Source organism: Chiloscyllium punctatum, chromosome 26 (genome assembly GCF_047496795.1).
Source record: "Chiloscyllium punctatum isolate Juve2018m chromosome 26, sChiPun1.3, whole genome shotgun sequence".
NCBI lineage: Eukaryota > Metazoa > Chordata > Chondrichthyes > Orectolobiformes > Hemiscylliidae > Chiloscyllium > Chiloscyllium punctatum.
The window spans coordinates 31,090,604-31,113,515 of record NC_092764.1 but is presented as its reverse complement, the minus strand read 5'-3'; the positions used below and the strand labels follow the sequence as shown (position 1 = coordinate 31,113,515).

The 22,912-nt window shown below is 39.4% G+C and overlaps 1 protein-coding gene across 5 annotated transcripts in view; it reads left to right on the top strand.

Annotated features, from left to right (window-relative positions):
• LOC140496384 (uncharacterized) overlaps positions 1-15,395 on the top strand; it is a 33,040-nt gene extending 17,645 nt beyond the window's left edge. For all 5 annotated transcript variants that reach the window (XM_072596034.1, XM_072596037.1, XM_072596036.1 and 2 more), the window contains exons 4-5: positions 4,420-4,586; positions 6,048-15,395. In XM_072596034.1, the coding sequence (XP_072452135.1) occupies positions 4,420-4,586; positions 6,048-6,615 (735 nt within the window). In that variant the 3' untranslated portion in view covers positions 6,616-15,395. The remainder of the gene's footprint in view (positions 1-4,419; positions 4,587-6,047) is intronic.
• Positions 15,396-22,912: the final 7,517 nt, after the last annotated feature.

The following is a 22,912-nucleotide window of genomic DNA, read 5'->3' as shown; positions in this document are numbered from 1 at the left end:
GTGACTTCCGCCACCCGTACTGCCGTGGTCACCACCACTTCCGCCCCCACCAGCGCCACTCACCTGCATTCTGCTGACATGCCCCCCACAGACCCCACTGTGACTATCCCCACCCCCCAGAACCCCAAGGGGAACACTACCCCTGCTCATGACTCCACCCCCATTCCCCCCACCATCACACCTACTCCAGTTACAAGTTCGCCCCCATTCCCAGCTCTACGCCCACACCAGATCCCATCTCCCAGCCCTGCCGAGTTTTCACCATCCCCCCAGACCTCCCCCTCACTGAGGACGAACGATCAGTCCTCAGCAAAGGACTCACCTTCATCCCCCTCTGTCCATGCATCAATGAATTTAATACACGCCGTGACGTCAAAAAATTCTTCCATCGCCTCCGCCTCCGAGCTTACTTTCACCATCAGGACTCCCGCCCACCTTCCGAGGACCCCTTCACCCAACTCCAACACACTGCATCCACCTGGACACCCCACGCTGGCCTATTACCTGCCCTCGACCTCTTCATTTCCAACTGCCGCCGGGACACTAACCGCCTCAACCTGTCTACCTCCCTCCCCCACTCCAACCTCTCACCCTCACAACGCGCAGCCCTCCAATCCCTCTGCTCCAATCCCAACCTCACCATCAAGCCAGCGGATAAAGGGGGCACAGTGGTAGTCTGGCGCACTGACCTCTACAACGCTGAAGCCAAACGTCAACTCAAGGGCACCTCTTCCTACTGCCCCCTCGACCATGAACCCACCATCCATCACCAAACCATCATCTCCCAGACCATACAGAACCTCATCACCTCAGGAGACCTTCCAACCTCATAGTCCGGGAACCCCGCAATGCCCGGTTCTACCTCCTTCCCAAGATCCACAAGCCTGACCACCCTGGCCGACCCATTGTCTCAGCATGCTCTTGCCCCACTGAACTCATCTCTACCTACCTCGACGCTGTCCTATTCCCCCCTAGTCCAGGAACTCCCCACATACGTTTGAGACGCCACCCACGCCCTCCACCTCCTCCAAGACTTCCGTTTCCCTGGCCCCCAACGCCTCATCTTCACCATGGATATCCAATCCCTCTACACCTCCATCCGCCATGACCAGGGCCTCCAAGCTCTCCGTTTTTTCCTCTCCAGATGTCCCCAACAGTACCCTTCTACAGACACTCTCATTCGTTTGGCCGAACTGGTCCTCACCCTTAACAATTTCTCCTTTGAATCCTCCCACTTCCTCCAGACCAAAGGGGTAGCCATGGGCACACATATGGGCCCCAGCTATGCCTGTCTCTTTGTTGGCTACGTAGAGCAGTTGATCTTCCGTAATTACACCGGCACCACTCCCCACCTCTTCCTCTGGCTACATTGATGACTGCATTGGCACCACCTCGTGCTCCCGCGAGGAGGTTGAGCAATTCATCAACTTCGCCAACACATTCCACCCTGACCTAAAATTTACCTGGACCATCTCTGACACCTCCCTCCCCTTCCTGGACCTTTCCATCTCCATTAGTGACGACCGACTTGACACTGACATTTTTTTACAAACCCACCAACTCCCACAGCTACCTGGATTACACCTCTTCCCAGCCTACCTCTTGCAAAAATGCCATCCTGTATTCCCAATTCCTCCGCCTCCGCCGTATCTGCTCCCAGGAGGACCAGTTCCACCACAGAACACACCAGATGGCCTCCTCCTTTAGAGACCGCAATTTCCCTTCCCACGTGGTTAAAGATGCCCTCCAACGCATCTCGTCTACATCCCGCACCTCCGCCCTCAGACCCCACCCCTCCAACCGTAACAAGGACAGAACGCCCCTGTTGCTCACCTTCCACCCTACAAACCTTCGCATAAACCAAATCATCCGCCGACATTTCCGCCACCTCCAAAAAGACCCCACCTCTTTCCGCCTTCCGCAAAGACCGTTCCCTCCGCGACTACCTGGTCAGGTCCACGCCCCCAAACAACCCACCCTCCAATCCTGGCACTTGCCCCTGCCACTGCAGGAACTGTAAAACCTGCGCCCACACCTCCTCCCTCACCTCTATCCAAGCCCCTAAAGGAGCCTTCCACATCCATCAAAGTTTTACATCCACTAATATCATTTATTGTATCCGTTGCTCCCGATGCGGTCTTCTCTACATTGGGGAGACTGGGCGCCTCCTAGCAGAGCGCTTTAGGGCACATCTCCGGGATACCCGCACCAATCAACCACACCGCCCCGTGGCCCAACATTTCAACTCCCCCCTCCCACTCTGCCGAGGACATGGAGGTCCTGGGCCTCCTTCACCGCCGCTCCCTCACCACCAGACGCCTGGAGGAAGAACGCCTCATCTTCCACCTCGGAACACTTCAACCCCAGGGCATCAATATGGATTTCAACAGTTTCCTCTTTTCCCCTTCCCCCACCTCACCCTAGTTCTAAACTTCCAGCTCAGTAACTGTCCCCATGACTTATCTGGACTTGTTCTACCTGCCTATCTCCTTTTCCACCTATCCACTCCACCCTCTCCTCCTTGACCTATCACCTTATCCCCTCCCCCACTCACCCATTGTCCTCTATGCTACTTTCTCCCCACCCCCACCCTCCTCTAGCTTATCTCTCCACGCTTCAGGCTCACTGCCTTTATTCCTGATGAAGGGCTTTTGCCCGAAACTTTGATTTTGCTGCTCGTTGGATGCTGCCTGAACTGCTGTGCTCTTCCAGCACCACTAATCCAGAATCTGGTTTTCAGCATCTGCAGTCATTGTTTTTACCCCTAGAACCAACTGTCCAGTCTATTTCTTGCCAAATTGCATATCTTTGGGAATAAGCAAATCATGCAGGGCAAACGTCCACTGGAAAACTTGTAGAAAAGTTTCGTAATGTTTTCTTTCTTTGTACACATTGCATTTAAGTTTTTAAATTTTAACTTATTCACAGAATAAATTACTTGTTTACTTCTAGATGTCAGATCTATCATTAAACAACCTTTCTGTAATTCCCTAGAAACATCTCCTGTAACCCCAGTGATAGGTCTGCCACAATTTGAGAACTCCTTCAGTAGACTCAATAACCCCAAATACTGGTGGTTCCTTTACATCTTGCACCCTTCATTAACTAGGTCATATCCAAACCTATGCTCATACTCTAACTCATGGCAAAAGGGCACAGGCAATACGAAGTGACACCAACAGTAACCTGTCACTCCACCTGAAGCATGATGTTCCTTAAGTTAAACCACCACTCGTCGTCTCTCTAATGAGAGATCAACCCAGTGGTCTGGAGAACTATGGTGACTTCACCTTTAATTCACAGCAAGCTCTGTTCCATAATCCTTGTGGGCACTGTCCTGATTAGCTCCTGGAAATGCCTTGACTTTTCTACTTTTTGTTTAAAATTCACATCTTTATTTTCAAATCTCTCCATGACCTGGCGCCTCCCTGTTGCAATCACCTCAAGCACCAGAAACTTCTGAAATCCATACACGCCTCCCTGTTCTGATCTCTTGTGAATTTCCATTCTCATCACTCCTCCATTGGTAGGCATGCTTCAGTTGGTTAGGTTCTAAGCTCAGGAATTTTCTAAACCTTGCTGTCTTAAAGGCAAGAGAGGTAATCCTTAAAACCTTTTTTTTACCAGACTTTTCATCACCCTGTCCTCTTATCTCTTTAAAGTGTTTTGATGTCAAATGCTATTTGACAATTGTTCCTGTTCAGAGCTTTGGGTTGTTTTAACTCTATTAATTGCACTGTATAAATGTAATTTTACTTTAAATGATTATACGAACAGTTATGCAAATTGAATTTTGAGCTTGGGTAAAATTGTAAGAAATTTAGCACCATTTGTTTAGAAATGCATTTGCAAAGTTACCAGATGAATTTTAATAAGCCAGTGAGGCATTTTCAATTGGTGGATGTATAATATTGTTCCTAAAGTTGAGAGAGTTAGAAAGTTGCAAGGAAGGTTTTCATTTGTTCTTTCTAATCAGGATGAATAGCCATGTTTTGAGAAATAAGGATAACTAGAACCAAAAATCTTAACCATTTTTGTGCAAATCAACTGTTACAAGACAAGACGTCACCTTTTGCATCCCAAACTCCTTTTCAGTTAAAATTAATCTTGAAGTGAGAGTTGGCTTTGGTGATTAACCAATACAAAATTTAATTAGTGTTTTTTTTCTATCCTTGCCTTTTTTTTTAAAAATATAATGTTCATCTGTAATCTCTTCCAGTTTGTTGAAGGAGCTGGATTTTGATTTCTGTCTTATCTTTAATCTTTGCTGACTTTTTTTTTCAATATTTTCCTATTTTTGTTTCAGCTTTTACTTCCTTAAATCAACATATAAATTGTTCTAAAAGCTGTAAAATGTGTAACAACTGCTAGTAGCTGATATAATATTGTACTTATGAACTCACATTTTAATCGTTCTAGCACTGTGCAGACATCAGAGATACCAAAGGGCTCATTTGCAGTATTTGTGGGAGTACATTAAGCTGTAGAAGTTCTCTGGATAAGCACATGTTGATCCATTCCAGCAGAAAACCATATCATTGTGCAGTGTGTGGGCAGTCACTTGCAGCAAAGGACCACTTGCAAAGGTCAGTAGCCAATGATTAATGATAGTATTGTAAAAGAAAAAGTAGCAACAATGCTTATAATCAAGGTTTTACAATGAAATAATAGTTGAATGCTTGTTGTTTTTTGGGAATTAAAGCATCAAGCAGTTGGACCAGAATTTGCTATATTTATATATTTTTCTAAAAGAGGTTAATTGTACTGACTGTTCCAAACCTACAGATTAGGAGTAGCAGTAGATTTTCAATCCATCAAGCTCGCTCCATCATGACTCATCTGAGTGTGGCTACAACTCCGTATTTTGACTTATCCCAATGACCATAGATTCTTAACTAACGTGTTCATCTACTTCTGCCTTTTTAAAAAAAATTTAATGGACCTGCTGCCAGTGCGTTTTTGGAAAAGAATTTCAAAGATCACTCATCAGAGAGAGAGAGAGGAGTAAATTCTCCTCCATCTTGCTATTCATGAGTACTGTAAATAAAATAACATTAGTTGAGGAGTAGATGGACTGTTAAATGTAAATATTCCAAAAGCTGATAACCTTGCTGTTAAACATTTTACTTTTAAACTCACCATATGACATTAAATATTGTGCTTGCAAATGAGTATCCTTCAAATAACGTTCAATGTTAATGACTGCCGATAAACAATGTTGGCCCCAGAACACACTCGCTAGTAGTACTATGTCTGTTCGCCCCCACAGTGTGTGGGATCAAGAAGGCAGCTGACCACCGTCACCTCCAGAACTGTTGGGGATAGGATGGGCAATGAACACTGGCCCTAGCTAGTCACACCCATGTTCCCTTCAGTAAATTAAAAACGATTCCTATTCCTTTTTAAGGTTTCTGAATTTTTTTGGAGGTTTTAAAAACTTTGAAGTTTTAAAGTTGTGCTAGGTCATGAGGGAAAAAGAAATGTATTTCTCGTGCCTTTTGTGATGTTAGACTGCCTCAAAACACTAATAGGTGAATGGAATACTTTTGTAGTGTGCAGGAAAATTAAAAGAAAAAGAAAACTGTCTCCTTAAATTTGATCTGATGGAGATGCAAAGAGTTGTAAAAATAGTATTAATTGTGCAATATCATGAAGGTGATGAATTATGCTGCGACATAGTTTTATGGGTTTCAGGATAACTGCATCTACCATCCACATTATCATTGGAACACAGTACAATCACAGTGGGTTAGATTTTGTTGCAAAAAGTGAACGATACGGTGAAAAATATTGAGTGTAAATTATTTTGCTTTTCTACTGTTCAAAAGTATTTAAGATTACCATCTTTATTATTGATCTTGAATTCGATCTATTTTGTACAGAATATTAACTTTTTACTTTCTGTGCACTTAATGTACTTTAAAAGTAAGAGTTATATTTCTGGACATTGTCATAGATGTGTTGTTTTAGAAGTATGGGAATTTCCTTGTTTAAATATTAAAGTCATACATTCTCCCTGACATTTGCTTGGGATGTTGAATTTACAGTGTGAAGTTGCCAGCAGGACAATCTGATATCAGTGATAACACTGAGAAGACTTCTGTACCAGAAGAAGCAGGACCATTCTGGAATTCCATGGTAGCTGTGGGGATGCTGTTTGTCTGTGAAACATGTGTTGCTTACAGAAATCTCTTTGAGGCTCAAGAGACCTCCGTCCATAAATGGATGGCCCGGAGGCAGAATGAGCCTCTGCATGTTCGTGTGCAAAGACTAGAGCGTGAACGGACTGCAAAAAGACTTAAACGTGCGAATGAATCAGCAGATGAAAGGGAGATGAGGAGGCTGAGAGATCGTGAGGCCAAACGTCTTCAGAGAATGCAGGAGTCAGAAGACCAGAGGACAAGAAGGTTACAACGTGAAAGAGAAGCTATGAGATTGAAAAGGGCAAATGAGACTCCAGAAAAACGGCAGGCAAGACTCATAAGAGAGAGAGAAGCAAAAAGAATAAAAAGACGTTTGCAGAAGTTAAATCCTAGTCTATCAGTTCATATTTCTCAGAAATCAATACCAGAAATGAGCTCATTCCAGCTTCATGTTGCTTGTCCCAATCTATAAAATTAATATATAGATAAGTAAATTTGACTTTATTTTTGCTCTGAAACAAAATCTATCCCAGCGTTCCACCCAGTATGTGAGAGATTTTCATTGGAAATACGGTAACGGTGCGGAATAGAAGATACAAAATAAGCAAGTTATTGTAGCTGTGTAGTCGTACAATCTACAGTAACTTGTATAAAACTTTACAAAGTCGCACTTTTTAAAGAACCAATGATCTCAATCTCCAGTGAATCTCTGTTCTTTGTGTATTTCTGTTGACTGGAATTATGTGGCTCATTTTCTTAGCTGTTACATTAAATTATTTTACTGCACTTTTTCAAAACAAAATTGTTCTCTAAATCTTGTGTTGAATTCTTCCTTTACTTTGTTACTCAGACTTTGTCAGGGATATTTCACAGTAAGATCACAGAAGGCAAATGAGATTTCAGTTTTAAGGCAAGCTTGGTAGACGACATCTTGGTTGACATCATATTGGCTTTAGATCAGTGCTTTCGACATTCCCTTATAATTGAACAGTGCACTTAGCTAATCATATATATGATCAAAATTTGGACTTTTGAGAATGAGAGGCCTTTTACTTTTAGATGTCATCAAGTCTATATACACTGCAATTATTTTTGATTACCATCAAGGCTAGTGTAAGTATTATCACAGCGGGAAACTTGCATAAGAACAAAACTTTTTATTAGTCTGATGTATGAAATTGTTGTGGTTTAATGGCAACCAGTATGGTAGAGTTCATCCAACTCTTCCAAATACTGCTAACGCAATTATGCTTTGAATGTGATAAATGTTGACAGCAACATTGAAAACATACTGTGGTTGGAATCACCAACCTGATAAAATTCAATCTTTCTTATACTTTAATTGAATACGCAATTGCTTGAACCTTGAATTTTTTTCACAAGATCCTTGAACCTGTACATGAAACATGCTGCTTCATGTGAAGAATTATGTCTTGAGCATCAAGATGCTAATATACTTCAATAAAGGCATTAGCAGATAAATATCTCAATTAAAATCAATTCAATAGTATTTCACTTCCTAAGTTAACATTTAAATGTTATTAGGTTATACTTAACACTATTAAACATGTTGCTTTTTTTCAAGTACTAGACTTCATGGAGTAAACTTGTTTTTGTAGAGCTACAGAAACATTTAATTTAAAATTAAATACTAATTCAACCCTTCAATGTTTTTGCCAATACTGTGCCATTCAATATAATCATACTTGATTATCCAACCCAATATCCTGTCCCTGCTTTCTTCTCATACCCTTTGTTCCCTTTAGTCCAAAGAACAATTCCTAACTGCTTTAACACATCCAATGCTTTAACCTCAACTGCTCTCTGTAGCAGACAATTTCACAGGTTCACCATTGTCTGAGTAAAATAAATTTATCATCATCTGAATCCGAAATAGCCTAGTGTATATCTTTAAACTAACTCTTGGTTCTGGACGTTCTGCACATTGCTGCATTTACCCTGTCTAGTTCATACACAACGCCATCCCAACTAATTTTTCTGAATTCCAGTGAATTCTGCCCTAACCGATCCAGGTTCTCTTCATATGTAGGTCCTATCATCCCAGGAACCGCTATGGTAAAACATTGTTGCACTTTCTCCATAGCCAGAACATCCTTCCCCAAGTAAGGAGACCAAAATTAGGATCTGCTATCACCAAGTCTCTGCACAATTGCAGCAAGACAACCCTATTCCTGTACTCAAACCCTCTCAATGAAGACCAATACACCATTTGCCAGCTCCACTGCCTTCTGCAACTGCACCCTTGCTTTCAGTGACTGATGTACAAGGGCACCCACATCACCTTTTACTTCTCCACTTCCTAATCTATTGCTAATTAGGTAATCTGCCTTCCTGTTTTTGATACCAAAGTGGATAACCTCACATTTATCCATATTATACTTCTGTCATGCATTTGCACACTCACGCAATTTGTCCAAAACAGAGTGAAACATTGCTACTCACAGTTCACCATCACATCCAGCTTCCCTCATTGTCTGCAAATTTGGGGATTCCACATTCCGTTCCCTCATCTAATTCATTAATTTATAGCTGGCGAACAAGCACTGATCACTATACCCCACTAGTCACTGCCTGTCACTCAGAAAAAGACATGTTTATTCCACCCTTTGTTTCCTGTTTGCCAACCAATAATCTAGCCATGTTAATACAGTACCCACAATCCTATACACTTTAAGTTTATATGGAAATCCCTAATGTGAGACGTCTGTGAAACTTAGGAAAATCTAGATCAGCCACATCGATTGGCTCTCCCTCATCAATTTTGTTAGTTAATTCTGCCAGTAGTTTTGTCAAGCATGGATTTCCCTTTCTCCAATCCAAGCTGATTCTTTGATTCAAGTCACTGTTTTCTAAGTGTTCTATTATTGAAGCTTTTATAACCAAATCTAATATTTTCATTACTACCAATGTCTGGCTAGCCAGCCTATATTTTTCAGTATTCTTTCTATATCCTTCTTTATGTATTGGTGTTATTTAATTCCTTTAATTCATAGGAACTGTTCCAGAATCTTAACAGGTGACCACCAATGGATCCACTATTTCTAGGACTGCTTCCTTAAATACTCTGGGATGTAGCTTATTGTGCCCTGGGGATACATTAGCCTTTAATCCCATTAATTTCCCCACTATTTTGGTTTCCTTCAGTTCCCCTCACTCACTGGACACTATGTTCCCTGATATTTTTGGAATGTTATTTTTTTCCTTTTTAAAAAAATGTACAGGTCATTCTGTTATAATGTGACTTTCATCAATGTGAATTTGCAGTAGCATGATTGATGAATTGGGAGCGCTGTTTCTACAGCACAAACTTTTAAAACATGTGTTGGCTGTAATGCCATTACAGCACCAACACTAAGTGCACTGTTTCTAAAGCTTTTTTTCATAACACGGGGTTGCACAAGAATGCAAACATTGTGTTATTGAAGAAATGTATTTATGGGCAAAATATTCGATGTTGGAAATCTGAAACAAACAATGCTGGAGTAGCTGAACGGGTCTGACAGCATCTATGGAGTGAGAGAAAGTAAATGTTTCAAATCTGGTCTGACTTCTTCAGAACTACTTGCAGTTCTGAAGAAGTCAGACCAGAATCGAAATGTTAACTTTTTTTTTCTCCAAACGTGTATTTCATTAGTTTGCCATCTCTGTTCCCCATTATAATCTCCTCTGTGTCTGAGAGACACCTATGTTTGTCTTCACTAATATTTCTTTACAGAAGTTTTTTGCCATCAGTACCTTCTATTCTATTTTGGCTATCTTAATCAATGTTTTTGTTTTGCTGGGAGCAATTTAGATTGCAGTGTTCAGGTCTGTTTTTTTTTAAAGTGTTTAGCCAATTTGTTTGCCCCTTTGATTAATATTATCCCTAATTTCCCTCATTAACCATGGTTGAGCACCTTTTCTGTTTTTAATGTTGTGTTCGACATGAATGGACACTACTGCATTTCCTTCTTGCACTCTTTAAATTTTTGCCATTGCCTATCCATTGTCACCCTTTTAAGTCACATTCTAGCCAGTTTGTATCTCATACCATCAGAGTTTCCTTTATTTAAATTCTCTCTAGTCTCAAAATCCACCACATCACTCTTCATCTTAATGAAGGATTCATCATATTGTGGTCACTCATTCCTAAGAGATCTCAGCTAGGTTGTCAATTTGTCCTTCCTCATTGCACAATACTCAGTCTAGGATGGCCTGTGCTCTAGTTGGTTCCTCAGTGTATTGATTGAAAAGCATTCCAGGAATTCCCATGCTGATGTATTACTGATTTGATTTGCTCAATCTATATTCCGATTCAAGTCTCTCGTAATTACAGCTGACCCTTTATTGCTTGTCTCTCTCACTTCCTGTTTGGTACCTTCCCCAATATTAATGCAACAGTTTAGGTGTTGAAAGAGTGTCCCCACTATCATTTTCTACTCCTTGGCATTTCTAAGCTCTCTCCATACAGATTTCACTTCATCAGACTATTATGCTAAATTAGGGAGAGTAGTAGATTGAAGGAAGAAATATCCAAATTGGCTTTTTTTTAAAAAAGCAGTGGACCTGAGGATTGGATGCAATTTAGGGTTCAGTAAAGGAGGACAAATGGATCACCGTTGCATTCATTTCCTCTTTAACCAGCAGTGCTACCCAAATCCTTTTTCCTTTTTTGTCTATCCTTTCTTTAGATGTTCATTCCTGGTCACTCTGCAGCTATGTTTCTATAATCCCAACTATATCACAACCATTTATATCTATTTGTGTGACTATTGCATCTACTTAGTGAAAAGTTAATCTCATATACACTTTCTTAAAACGATTGTGCATCTAGTTTATCAGAGTTAGATTCTACGAATGTGGTATTATCCTATCTTTTAATATCAGTAATATTAGTTTAATGTGGGACTTTCTAATGAGAAAGATACTGAGTGAAGTTGGACCAAGGCACTCCTTGATAGGATTGTCTTTTGTATACCTCTATTGCAGTTACAAATTGAATATTATAATTTTCATGGAAAATAGACAGCCCTATAACTTTATCTTCGAAGACCAAATATTTGAAGATACAGTTTACTGTGTGCTTTGGATTGAGCTTTGTCACAAATTTATTAGAGTTCTACACTTAATTTGAAACAAATATATCCACAAATTTCAAATCCTGTTGCTAGTGACATTTTGCTTCATTGGGAAACCCAATTTATTTATTTTGAATTGTATGTGACCTAATGCATGTCAAGGCACTTAATTCGTATCCATCACAGTATGATGCAATCTCATTGCATTAATGTTTACTTGCGGAAATAAATTTTAATCTATTTAATCAAGTTGTAACAGTCACTAGCTAAACATATCCCTTGAACTATTTCTTTTGTCCACAATAGATCACTTTTAAATTTAGAAATGCTAGTACATCTTTTTAAAAAATCTTTAAATGATTTGTACGACTTAATGTAACTATTTAATTTAAAAATTGCAACAGTTTTTGCACAAAATATGATGCAAGTCTGAGAGAATTGGATTTTGATGTCTGTTAGTTTGCATTTATTGAATTGTAGTAGTGTAGAATTTTGAACACTGGAACATAACTTCATTGATTTCCTAAATGTTGGATCTTAGCCCCACAGATGAAAGTTGTCTATCTTTTGGGAAGTAATTTTGTAAATTTGTAAACTATTGGAAGCACTTCTCAACAATTCTTACAATGAAATTACTTATTTTAAAATGTTAACAGTTTTGTTAGAAATGTTTGCAGTGGACAATGGTAGGTACGCTCTGTGGTGGTGTACTGAGCGATACAGGAATATCTCAGATCAAAAGATAACATCCTACAGATGCTAAAAATCTTAAAATAAAACAGGTAGGCCTATCCCTGGTTTGTACTGAGTTAGTTGACCACTGCCAGTTTCAGTAAATAGTAATTTACCACCTTTCTGACAAGGGAATCTTGGGTAAGGATCCTTTGGAAATTGGGAAGGACCAAATTAGGTTCAGTCACGATGCACAATGTTAAGTCACAATATGATTGTATCCCTCTGACTTCAGCAAAAGGGTGTGTGTTGAGGCAGTAGCTACTTGCTTACCAAAGAAGTAATCTTTCTAACTAGTTTAATGTGGTTGCCCCAAGATGTTTTATAAATATTAAAAGCTTAATATTTATTATGAAAAGATAGAATGTGGCTTTTAACTTCAGTGAAGACTCCTCCACTGTTGCTAAATTATCGAACTGCTTATCTGACATCCAATACTGGTTGAGCAGAACTGTCTTCCAATGTTGGAAAGACTGAAGACCTGTTAGGTCCCCACTTCATAACTCTGTTCCCTTGCTGCTGACTCCATCCTCTCCTTAGGAACTGAGAGAGATTGAAACACTGTGTTCACAACCTCTGTATCAAATTTGATCCAAAATGAATTTCTGTTCTTTGCCTGTCATCACTAAGACAATGTATTTTCACATCTGTCAACAATGCCACACATCACCCCTGGCTTAGCTCACCTACTGAAACCCTCATTTTTTTTTTTGTCTTAGTTGTTGCTAGATTCAATTGTTCCAATGCATTTTTGCCTATTCCAATGCACACCTGACCAACCTCCCACATTTTATCCTCTGTAAACTTGTGGTCATTCGAATACTCCGCTTCCTGTGTTTTGACTTGGAGCAAGTTCCCCCTTATCCTGTGTTCGCTGACCAATGATGAAGCAGCATTTTGAATTTAAAACTTTCATCCTTGTTTTCAAATACTGCTATGGCCCCATCATTCCCTATCTGTTATCTCCCATCCCACAACACTTTGAGAGGTCTTTACTCCTGTAATTCTTACATCTTGTGTATGCACAATTTTAATTGTTTTAGCACTGGAGGCCACATCCGCATTGTTTAGGTTCCAACATCAGAAATACCTTGCATGTCTTGCTCTCTGTCGTCTTTGAAACACTGCTTAAAATAAACTTTTCTGATCATGCTTTAAGTCAACTGATCTAATCTCTTTTTGCAGCTCAGTGTCATATTTTGTAAAGCCACATTGTGCAGCTTGGGACATTTCATTATTTTGAAGATGCTGCATAAGTTATTGTAAACAGACCAAAATTTCAGTAATTCCATAATCCTGTAAAGAACTAATACCAGTTTCTATTATAGTTCCTTCAGATTGTTTGTACTTTATCATATTGCTCAGAATAATTTTGCACTAACAATTTTATATTAATTTGCATATTTTTTATATTTGCAGGTGACGTGAGACTTAAGTCTTGCAAACAGTGAGGAAGATAGTGTAATAGACTTAGAGGACATAGGCTGGTGGATTGGACAAATGAAATTCAACACTAGAGAAGTGCGAGGTGATACATTTTTGTAGGAAATATTAGAGGTGAGAGAGTTAGGAGTGTTCATGCACAGATCTTTGAATGTGGCAAGATAGATTAATAAAGCAGCTAATGAAACACTTTATGCTTTATAGAAGCATAAAGTTCCAAAGCTAGGAAATTATGTAAACATAATCTTCGAGTTAAACTTTACTTCCAGACACTATACTTTAGAAAGACCGTGAAGCTTGGAAAGGTTAGAGATGAGATTTCTTCGAATGAGCTTCAAGGATGAAGGAGTGCAGTTACTGGATAGAATGGAGCAGAAAAGATTGCGGAGATTTGATAGAGATGTATAAAATCAGTTTTAACAATGTAAATATTTTCTATTCTCTAGCAGAAAAGTTGTGAATTGGAAGGCAGATATTTATTGTGATTGGCAGAAGAACCAGACACAATATGGGGAAAGGTTTTCTTGCACAGTAAGTTAAGATAGAAATGCATTGCCTGGTAGGTGACCAGTAAACCTATATCCAGTGTCCATCAAAAGGCAATCTGTGCTACATTTTAAGGAGAAAGTGGCAGGGATATGGGGAAGGAACTAGGCAATGGAACTAGCTGTTTCTCAAATGAGCTAGCACAGATCTGATGGATCATATGGCTGCCTCCTGAGTCCTTCTATTGTCTAATTTTTATCTTATGCCTTTTTAGTTTACTATGCTTTTTACAAAAAAAAACTGAATCAAATTGGGTCCCTTCAAAAATCTTTCTTTGGTCCAGGCAGTAGATTTTGTGGTAAAATTAATTAGAATAGGTTAAGTATTTGAAATATTTTACATGCAGAGAATTTCATGTATTGGTTTATAAATCTGTGCCATTGTTTAAAACATTGGTCCTTAAGAATTAGTAATTAGAATAATTATGTTGATTCAAAACTTCTGACAACCCATTGCTTGCTGTATCATTTTTCCCCCTTTCTTGCAAAACTGATAATGTTCAATTTACTTATTATTTCCTTTCTTGATTATTTGATTTTTATTGAGACTGTATCCCTAAAGTTCTTCACCTTGGGTTCATAATTTGATTAATGGCTAAGAAAAGACATGCCAGAGCTTTCCATTTTGTAAGAAATATTAGTGCAAAGGGAAATGGGTTGACTGAGTATGACTGGAGAGAACAAGTAATTGGCAAATGTGCTCAGAGTCCCCTTTGCCAATCAGTCAACACTCTCCTCTTGTACAGTTTCCGAGATGATTTTGTTTAAATTGGCATTCCTTGTAAATTATCCTGATGAGTGCAAGACAAAAATCTTAGACAATCCATCTTTTTTCAGTAACTCACTTTCTGTATTACAAAATGACAATTTGACTAATGTTAAAATCTGAATCAACAGTAAATCTCTTTCTGCAAAGAGGAAGGTCAGGTTACTTTGAATACATTCCAAAAACTGTCGTATCAAAGTAAAAATGAAATTTCCGCCAAGTCACTTGGTTTAATTCTGAATCACCGTTGTGCTGATGTTTAATTGCCCTTTATGCAAAAATTATTCTACTTGGAACATTTCTAGTTCTAACTACTTACAGAACATGCCTGTGTTTTCTTTGTTTTGTGTGAATTTGTTTTGAAAGAAGTAGCCTAGAATTTCATATATTCAAGACCTCATACAATATATGCTGTCTTATTATAAATGCTGATGTCCAATAAAGTTTGATTTTAAGATCTCTGAAACAAAAACAGATTTTTGTCTTGTTCTAATTTCTTCTTGCATAGAGGGAAGAAAAAGCAACTTGGAATATCGTGCAAGTAATCATCTTTGCTGTTTGTTCATGGAATGTGATAGCGTTTGGAGCACATGGGAAACTATATCCCATACCCTTGGACTGTGATACCTCAGTTCTAGACTCCTTAGTCATTGGGAACATCCTTTTTGCTTTTATTCTGTCTAGTCCTGTTAGAATTTTATAGGTTTCTGAGATTCATTGCTCAATCTTCTAAACTCTAGTGAATATACTCATAACTGATCTAGTCTCTGTCTATACATCTGTTCTGCTATCTCAGGAATCACTCCCTCCCGAAGATTTTTCCTTGGATATGGAGATTAAAACTGCATACAATATTCCAGTCATTTATATATTCACGAAAACCAAGCATAATTGCAACAAGGCATTCCTGCTCTGTACTTGAATTCTCGCCTTATGAAGGCCAATGTACCATTTAGCTTCTTGATCAACTGCAGTGATCTTTCTACAACTCTGCCCAGGTCGTCTTGAACCTCCCCCTTTCCCAATCTATTGCCATTCAGTTAATAAGCTGTTGTCTATTATTTTCTACCAAAATAGGTAACTTGATACTTATTCACATTTTACTTAAACTGCCATGTATTTGCCCATTCATTCAACTTGTCCAAATCACTGAAGAGTGTCTGCATCATCTTTGCAGCTGGCACATCTGCCCAGTTTTGAACATTTACAAACCTGGAGATATTTCATTTAGTTCCCCCCTCTAAATATTAATATATTGTAAATAGCTTTTTGGGAAATAGGGGCTCCATTTACATTCTGATTAACTCATTTATACATTAACGATCTAGTTATTGTGTAGTTAGGAAGGCAAATGCAATGATGGCATTTGTATTGAGGGAACTTGAATATAAAAGCAGGGATGAACTTCTGAGGCTCTCTATAAGGTTCTGATCAGACCATATTTTGGAGTATTGCATGTAGTTTTGGGCCCCAGGGCTCAGGGAAGGATGTACTAGCCCTGTTCAGAGGAGGTTCATGAGAATGGTCTCAGGAATGAAAAGCTTAACAGATGATGAACATTTTAAGGACTTTGGCTCTATATTCTGTAGAGTTTAGAAGGATGGCAGGGGGTGGGGGAAAGGTATCTAATTGAAACATACACAATTCTGAATGGCCTCAACAGAGTAGATATTGGGAAGATGTTTCCATAGGTAGGAGAGACTAGGACCTGAGGGCAGAGTCTTCAAGTAAAGGGAAAACCTATGGAATGCATTGCCAAAGAAGGCTGCCGAAGCCAGGTCATTAAGTATATTTCAGACTGAGATAGGTTGTTGAGTATCAAGGGCATCAATGGTTATAGGGAGAAAGCGGGAGAATGGGTTTGATAAACTTATCAGCCATGATTGAACACCAGAGCAGACTTGATGGGCTGAATGGCTTAATTTCTCCTCCTATATCTTTTGATCTAATAGTCTTATTCTATTAGGTGCAGTCAGGTAGTCACAATATCTTCTGTAATTTAGCACAGTGGCTCAGTGGTTAGCACTGCTGCCTCACAGCACCAAGGACTTGGGTTCAATTCGCGCACTGGGTGACTGTGTGGAGTTTGAACGTTCTCCCTGTGTCTGCGTGGGTTTCCTCCGGGTGCTCCGGTTTTCTCCCACAATCCAAAGATGTGCTGGTCAGGCGAATTGGTCATGCTAAATTGTCCATAGTGTTAGGTGCCTTAATCAGGGGTAAATATAGGGTAGAGGAATGGGGCTGGGTGGGTCACTCTTCGGAGGGTCGGTGTGGACTTGATGGGCCGAAGGACCTGTTTCCAAACTATAGGGAATCTAATCAAATCATATGTAGTATTTGGGCTTGCTCAGAAGCACCATTAGAATTCATTAGTATACTCAGTAATTATTACCCCTCCAATGTCTTGGACACTACATACTGTAAATTGATGCAATATACAACCAGTCCTGTGGAATCCTAGTGAAGAATATAGATTTTTTTTTCAAATTGACCTATTCAAATATAATAAAACACATACCTGAGACAGGAAGCTAGTTAAGATCATAAATTATAAATCTTAATATTCACTGCTTGAGTTAACAAACAGGAGGACCCCATTAGGCTGACAGTGATCCAAACATCCAGGACTAATGAGATGAAGCCTGCTTATTGATAAAGATATAGTCAGTGCTGCTATAATGCATAATTGCAACACCATTTCAGCTAATGGGGCCAGAACCATGTTATTAACCAATACACGCTTTAACAGTTTATGCTTTCGAAATAGTGTTCCCAACTCATCAATTGTATTCTAGCGAATTCGCATTAACAAAATGCACATTATAGCAGAATGACCTGTACATGATGCAAGTGATCAATGACAAAATGGACTGTGACCAGAAGTAAGAACATTTTAAAGAAATATGAAGATTAAAACTATAAATTCCTACTTTGTTTCGGAGCAAAACCTTGAAGAAACACTGCCAATGTAAGTGTATCTCCAGCAAATGCTTGTAAATAAGTTTTTAAATTTGTTGAACCTCAAGAGTTGAAGTGGCTGTATAAACCACAATAATTTGGTGTTGAGTAAGGTCCTTGCAGTATCAGTAACTCCAAAGGATGGATGAATACATTTCATCACCCATTGGTAAGGAGATCAGTGTTTGAACGAGGCAGCTGTTAAATTGATTGGAAGATCCAGACAGTAGTTCTGTGGTTGCAGTAGTTAGTGTGTAGAGCCAGGAATATGGTTCTGTTTTTCTGGTAAGCATCATGATGCAATTGTTCTCAGGATAGATATTTCCCAATCAATCTGTTCAGAGATATTGTTACATACCTCTGAAAGGGACACTACCACTGCATTGTATAAGCCTTAAACGGAAGTGAAGAGATTAATGGCTGTAGGGTAACTGGGCAGACTAGGGAGAAAACTGCGAGGTAAAACATTTGGGTTTGTTTTTCCCTACTGAGAGAGTTAGTTGCACATTTGGGTTTGTTTTTCCCTACTGAGAGAGTTAGTTGCATAAAATAGGAGCAGCTGTTTCCTGAAGCGAGAACCATCGGACGAAACAGACAGAAACTTAGTCTAGGGACCTAAAGAGGGTCTCAGCAAATCCTTGTAAGGTAAAAATAAGATTCTGAGTAAAATAAGCAACACCTGCGAGCTGTTGTGAACTCCAGAAAGGCGCAGAGTGGTGGCACAAACAGTCACAAATATATGGAAGATATTGTGCTATGGGTAAACAATCATACAACTTGTCAGTTAGGACAGACAGATGTTAATAATATAACAAAAAACACTGGAATTAAAACTCAGTATTTAAGGAGGAAGGTTATGAGTAAAACTGACTCCCAGGAAGACTTCTGAGATGTAGATTGGGGCACTTCACTGTGCTGACAAACATAAATTCACTGTCTCTGATCAAAACCTTGTTAAGATAGTGTATGAAACAATTCAGAAATTGAAAGGGAAGTTGAATGGGTAACTGGTACCAATTCGGAAGTAGAGTCATATCAGACTTGAAATGTTAATGCTGTTTCTCTCTTCTTTGCTGCCAGACCTGCTCTGCCACTCCAGGATTTTGTTTGTTTCAGATTTATAGCTTCAGTAGCATTTTGCTTTTATTAACATATATTGGTAACCTTCTGATATTATAAATCTCTATGTTGAATTTATATTGAAGAGACACCATGAAAGAAGACTGCCAAATGTCTATCCAGCATAGGTTTGTGAATAGTCTTTAAATGTGGAATCTTACAAGACTCTGTGATTGGTATAAAGTACAACATGTTTGACAAACTGTTGAAGCTACAGTTAATACATTTCCATTAGAAGTGTATAAATGTGGATGATAACCAATTTCTATCTATCTTACTGTATGTAAAATTTAAATCTCCAATTATTTGATTAAAATTTGATATAATGTTGATTACAATAGTAGCCATTATCATTTTCCCAAAATATTAGTTCCTGAATCTATGCAGCCTGAAGACTCCACATTCATTGTATGGAATTCATTGCTTTAATGACTTCAAATTTTCTTCACTCCTGGGTTGCAGGTTTTAAAAGAATTTTCACTCTCCATTGCAGCCCCTTCATCCCTGAATCAGGAGATCATAGAACCATACAGGACTTTTGGTCCATCAAATCTGTATTACCAAAACTATGAAACTGCCACTTTCTAGCAATGGACCCATTGCCTTGTACATTATAATGTTACAAGTACTCATCCAAATACTTTTTAAAAGCTGTGAGGCTTCCTGTCTCAACCATCCTTCCAGGCAAATGCATTCCAGACCCCGCCACCTTCTGGGTGAAATCCCTTTTAAACATGCCTTTCATTTCAAAACTGTGCCCCTTTGTAATTGATCCTTTCATTGAGGGCAACAGCTGCTGTCTATTCACTTTATCCATGCCCCTCATTCTGATACACCTCTATAAGATATTCCCTCAACCTTCTTTGCTCCAAAGATAACAACCTGAGCTTATCCATCCTCTCTTCATCACTGAAATGCTCCATCCCAGGCAATGTCATGGTGAGTCTTCTCTGTGGCAGCTCCAGTGCATCCTCACATCCTTCCTATGGTGTGGTGGCCTGAACTGCATGCCCCCTCCCCACTCCAAATTGGCAGATGGAATCCCAATAAAAGGCTTTCCCAGCAACTGACTCACCTTGCTCCTTCAATTACAGACATGTTTGCCCACCCACACCAACCCCCCCCCCCCCCCCCCAAATGTTACTGCGGATAGGTTCATCAATCAGCAGTAGCATAGGAGAGAACCAGTCTTTGATTGGAAGAGCAGCTATTCTCTGATTTGGTACATTCTACTGACAGAAAATTTTCTTTGGTCACCTCTATTTGAATTTTGCTCCTGTTTTTCAGATATCAGGGATGAATTTGCCACTAACCCATGTACAGCAAACTTTGTAATGTATGAACTAGTAATGTATGAACCAGCACATGCAATAAATCGGCAAAAGTTATAAATGTGAAATACTGGAAGCTTATTATCACGATCTCCATGATGTCCAAATAGTCAGCTGAGACTGCAAATGAGAAAGCTGTTTGCTGGTAGGTTTTATTTAAGACAAAGTTGTGTTATTATTTATGCTGTAAATGAAGTATAATAGTGTGTAAAGGACATTACCAAGTGCTTTTTTAAAATATTGATTATGTGGAGCTCTTGATCAACCAGAATACCTTAGGTGCCAGTTAATAAAAAGTTTGATGTACTTTGAGTGCTGGCTGATTCCCGTACCCTGTATTTACCCCAACTAATGTGCCTAACACTATGGGCAATTTAGCATGACTAATTCACCTGATCTGCTCACCTTTGGATTGTGGGAGGAAACCGGACCACCCAGAGGGAACCCATGCAGACAGTTGCTCGCAGTGTCAACTAGGCCTGTTATTGTGTTGCAGTGGTAGTGTCCCTACCTTTCAACAAGGAGGATTAGGTTCAAGTCCACCTGCTACAGAAATGTGGCAGAATATGTTTGAATAGGTTGATTTAAAAATATCTTGACTTGGTCTGTATTTACTTGAGTTTAGAAGAATGAGAAGGGATCTCATTGAAAAGGTAAACATTCTGAAAGGGCCGGACAGACTGGATGCAGGGATGATGTTCCCCTGTCTAGGTGGTCCAGAACGAGGGATGACAGTCCACAGCAAATTCCGAGACTATTTCAGACTGAAGAGGTGATCAGACTGGTGAGGCTGCAACTGGAGTATTGTGTGCAGTCCCAGTCACCACATTACGGAAAGGATGGAGATAGTGCAGACAAGGTTTACTAGAATGTTGCCAGGGCTGAAGAATTGTAGCTACAAAGAGAGATTGGGGTTGTTTTCTTTGGAACAGAGAAGGCTTAGGGGTGACAGAAGGTATACAAAATTCAGAGGAGTAGAAATAGAGCAGACAGGAGGAACTGGTTTCCCTTGGCAGAGCGTTCAACAACTAAGGGTCATAGATTCCAGCTAGTGGCAGAAGGATTAGAGGGGACACAAGAAAAAATGTTTTTGGTGTCTGGAATTCACTGCATGAGTTGGTAGTGGAGGCAGAAACTCAACTCTTTTTTTTAAAAAGTACCTGGATCTGCACCATAAGTGTTGTGAGCTGCAGGGCTATGACAAATGTGCAAGATGATAATATTAGAAATTGATCGTGTCTTTGGGTTGACATGGACAAGACAGGTTGAATAGCCCCCTTAGGGCGCTGTATCATTTCTATGGTTCGAGGAGAAGTCTCTTCACTTAGAGGGTGGTGAACCTTTAGGATTCTCTGCTACAGAAGGCTGTGAAGGCAAAGTTACTGAATATATTTAAGGAATATAATTAATAGAAACTAAAGGTGTCAGGAGGACATGGTGAGAGAGCAGAAAGCATGGCATTTAGACATGTGATCAGCCATGATGATGCTGAATTGTAGAGTGACCATGATGGGCTGAATAGCCTATTCCTGTTCAAATTTTCTCTTTCAAAAACTGCCAGGCATTAAATATTAAACCAGACAGTTTGATCTTGTTTGATCATGGCTTGCCCTAAGAAATGAACCAGCAAATGTCTATCACCTGTTTTTTTGAGTTGAAATATTGCAGTTCATATAACTATAAAGAACAGGAGCTAGTTTATAAAATGTGTAGCTTCCACAGCACGTAAGTGTGCTCCACTGCAAGCATGACTAACCATCTAAATTGGTTGTCAGTGTAATATTTTGTACACTCAGATTTATCCAGCAAATTTTGTCAAATTACAGCATCACATCTAATGGACACTAAACTGCACATTTTGCAAGTATGTCCTAGTTGGGTATGGTCAGTATATTGTTTGTTGCAGTCAGTCAAAGGGATATGCTGTTTGATAGGATTCGTCAGTCTTGAAGTGTATAGCCTAGACACCTGGCATGAAACTAGTACTAAAACATGTGCAATTTACAGGACATTGTTTGGTTTGACAGCAGTAATGTATTAGTGGTGAGCACCACTCATGTTGCTACTGCATTCATGTAGCATTCAACAGCTAGTTTCACCTGTTACTCAAACTTTGAGATATGTTACCCATCCAAAGTAAGCTCAGGTAGACTGGCCACCATATATGCCCAAATAGATGGCGTTGTCATGGAATCCACACTAGCTCCAATTCTCAAAACATGTTTTTTGGATTATATGAAAAATATTTCTTGAACATAACATCTAACCTTGCATATTTTCCAGTATATAGATGACAATTTTGCTATATGTACAGCTAAATGTAAGACTTTACTTGCATGTCTAATGAGTTCTATCCTGTGCTCAAATTTAAGTCTGAAACAGAATGGTCAACTAATTAGCTTATCAAAGTCTAATCTACCATCACTGGTGATGAGACATACATCAATCCCAGATGCTTTAGCATCAAACTCTTTGACAACTCATAAAAGGGCCCATGCCATTTGTTCATCATGCAATAGGAACACAAGTGGTGTTTACCACCACCAGTTTGCTCCATCAAGCCAATAGGATATATTGCTGATGATGGAAATGAGTCATGTCATATGAATGTCAGTATTTAGCTCCCTTTATTTATCAGACTTCCCAAGGCAATGTTATTTGTTGTAATGTTGCAAGTATTATAGTTGGAAGAGGCATTGCACATATTCTCAAAAACATTTAAGTACATCTGGTAGATTGCCCAGAGCCCCATACTGGCTTCATTAACCAAGAAGTCGATGGATTCAAAGATAGTTTC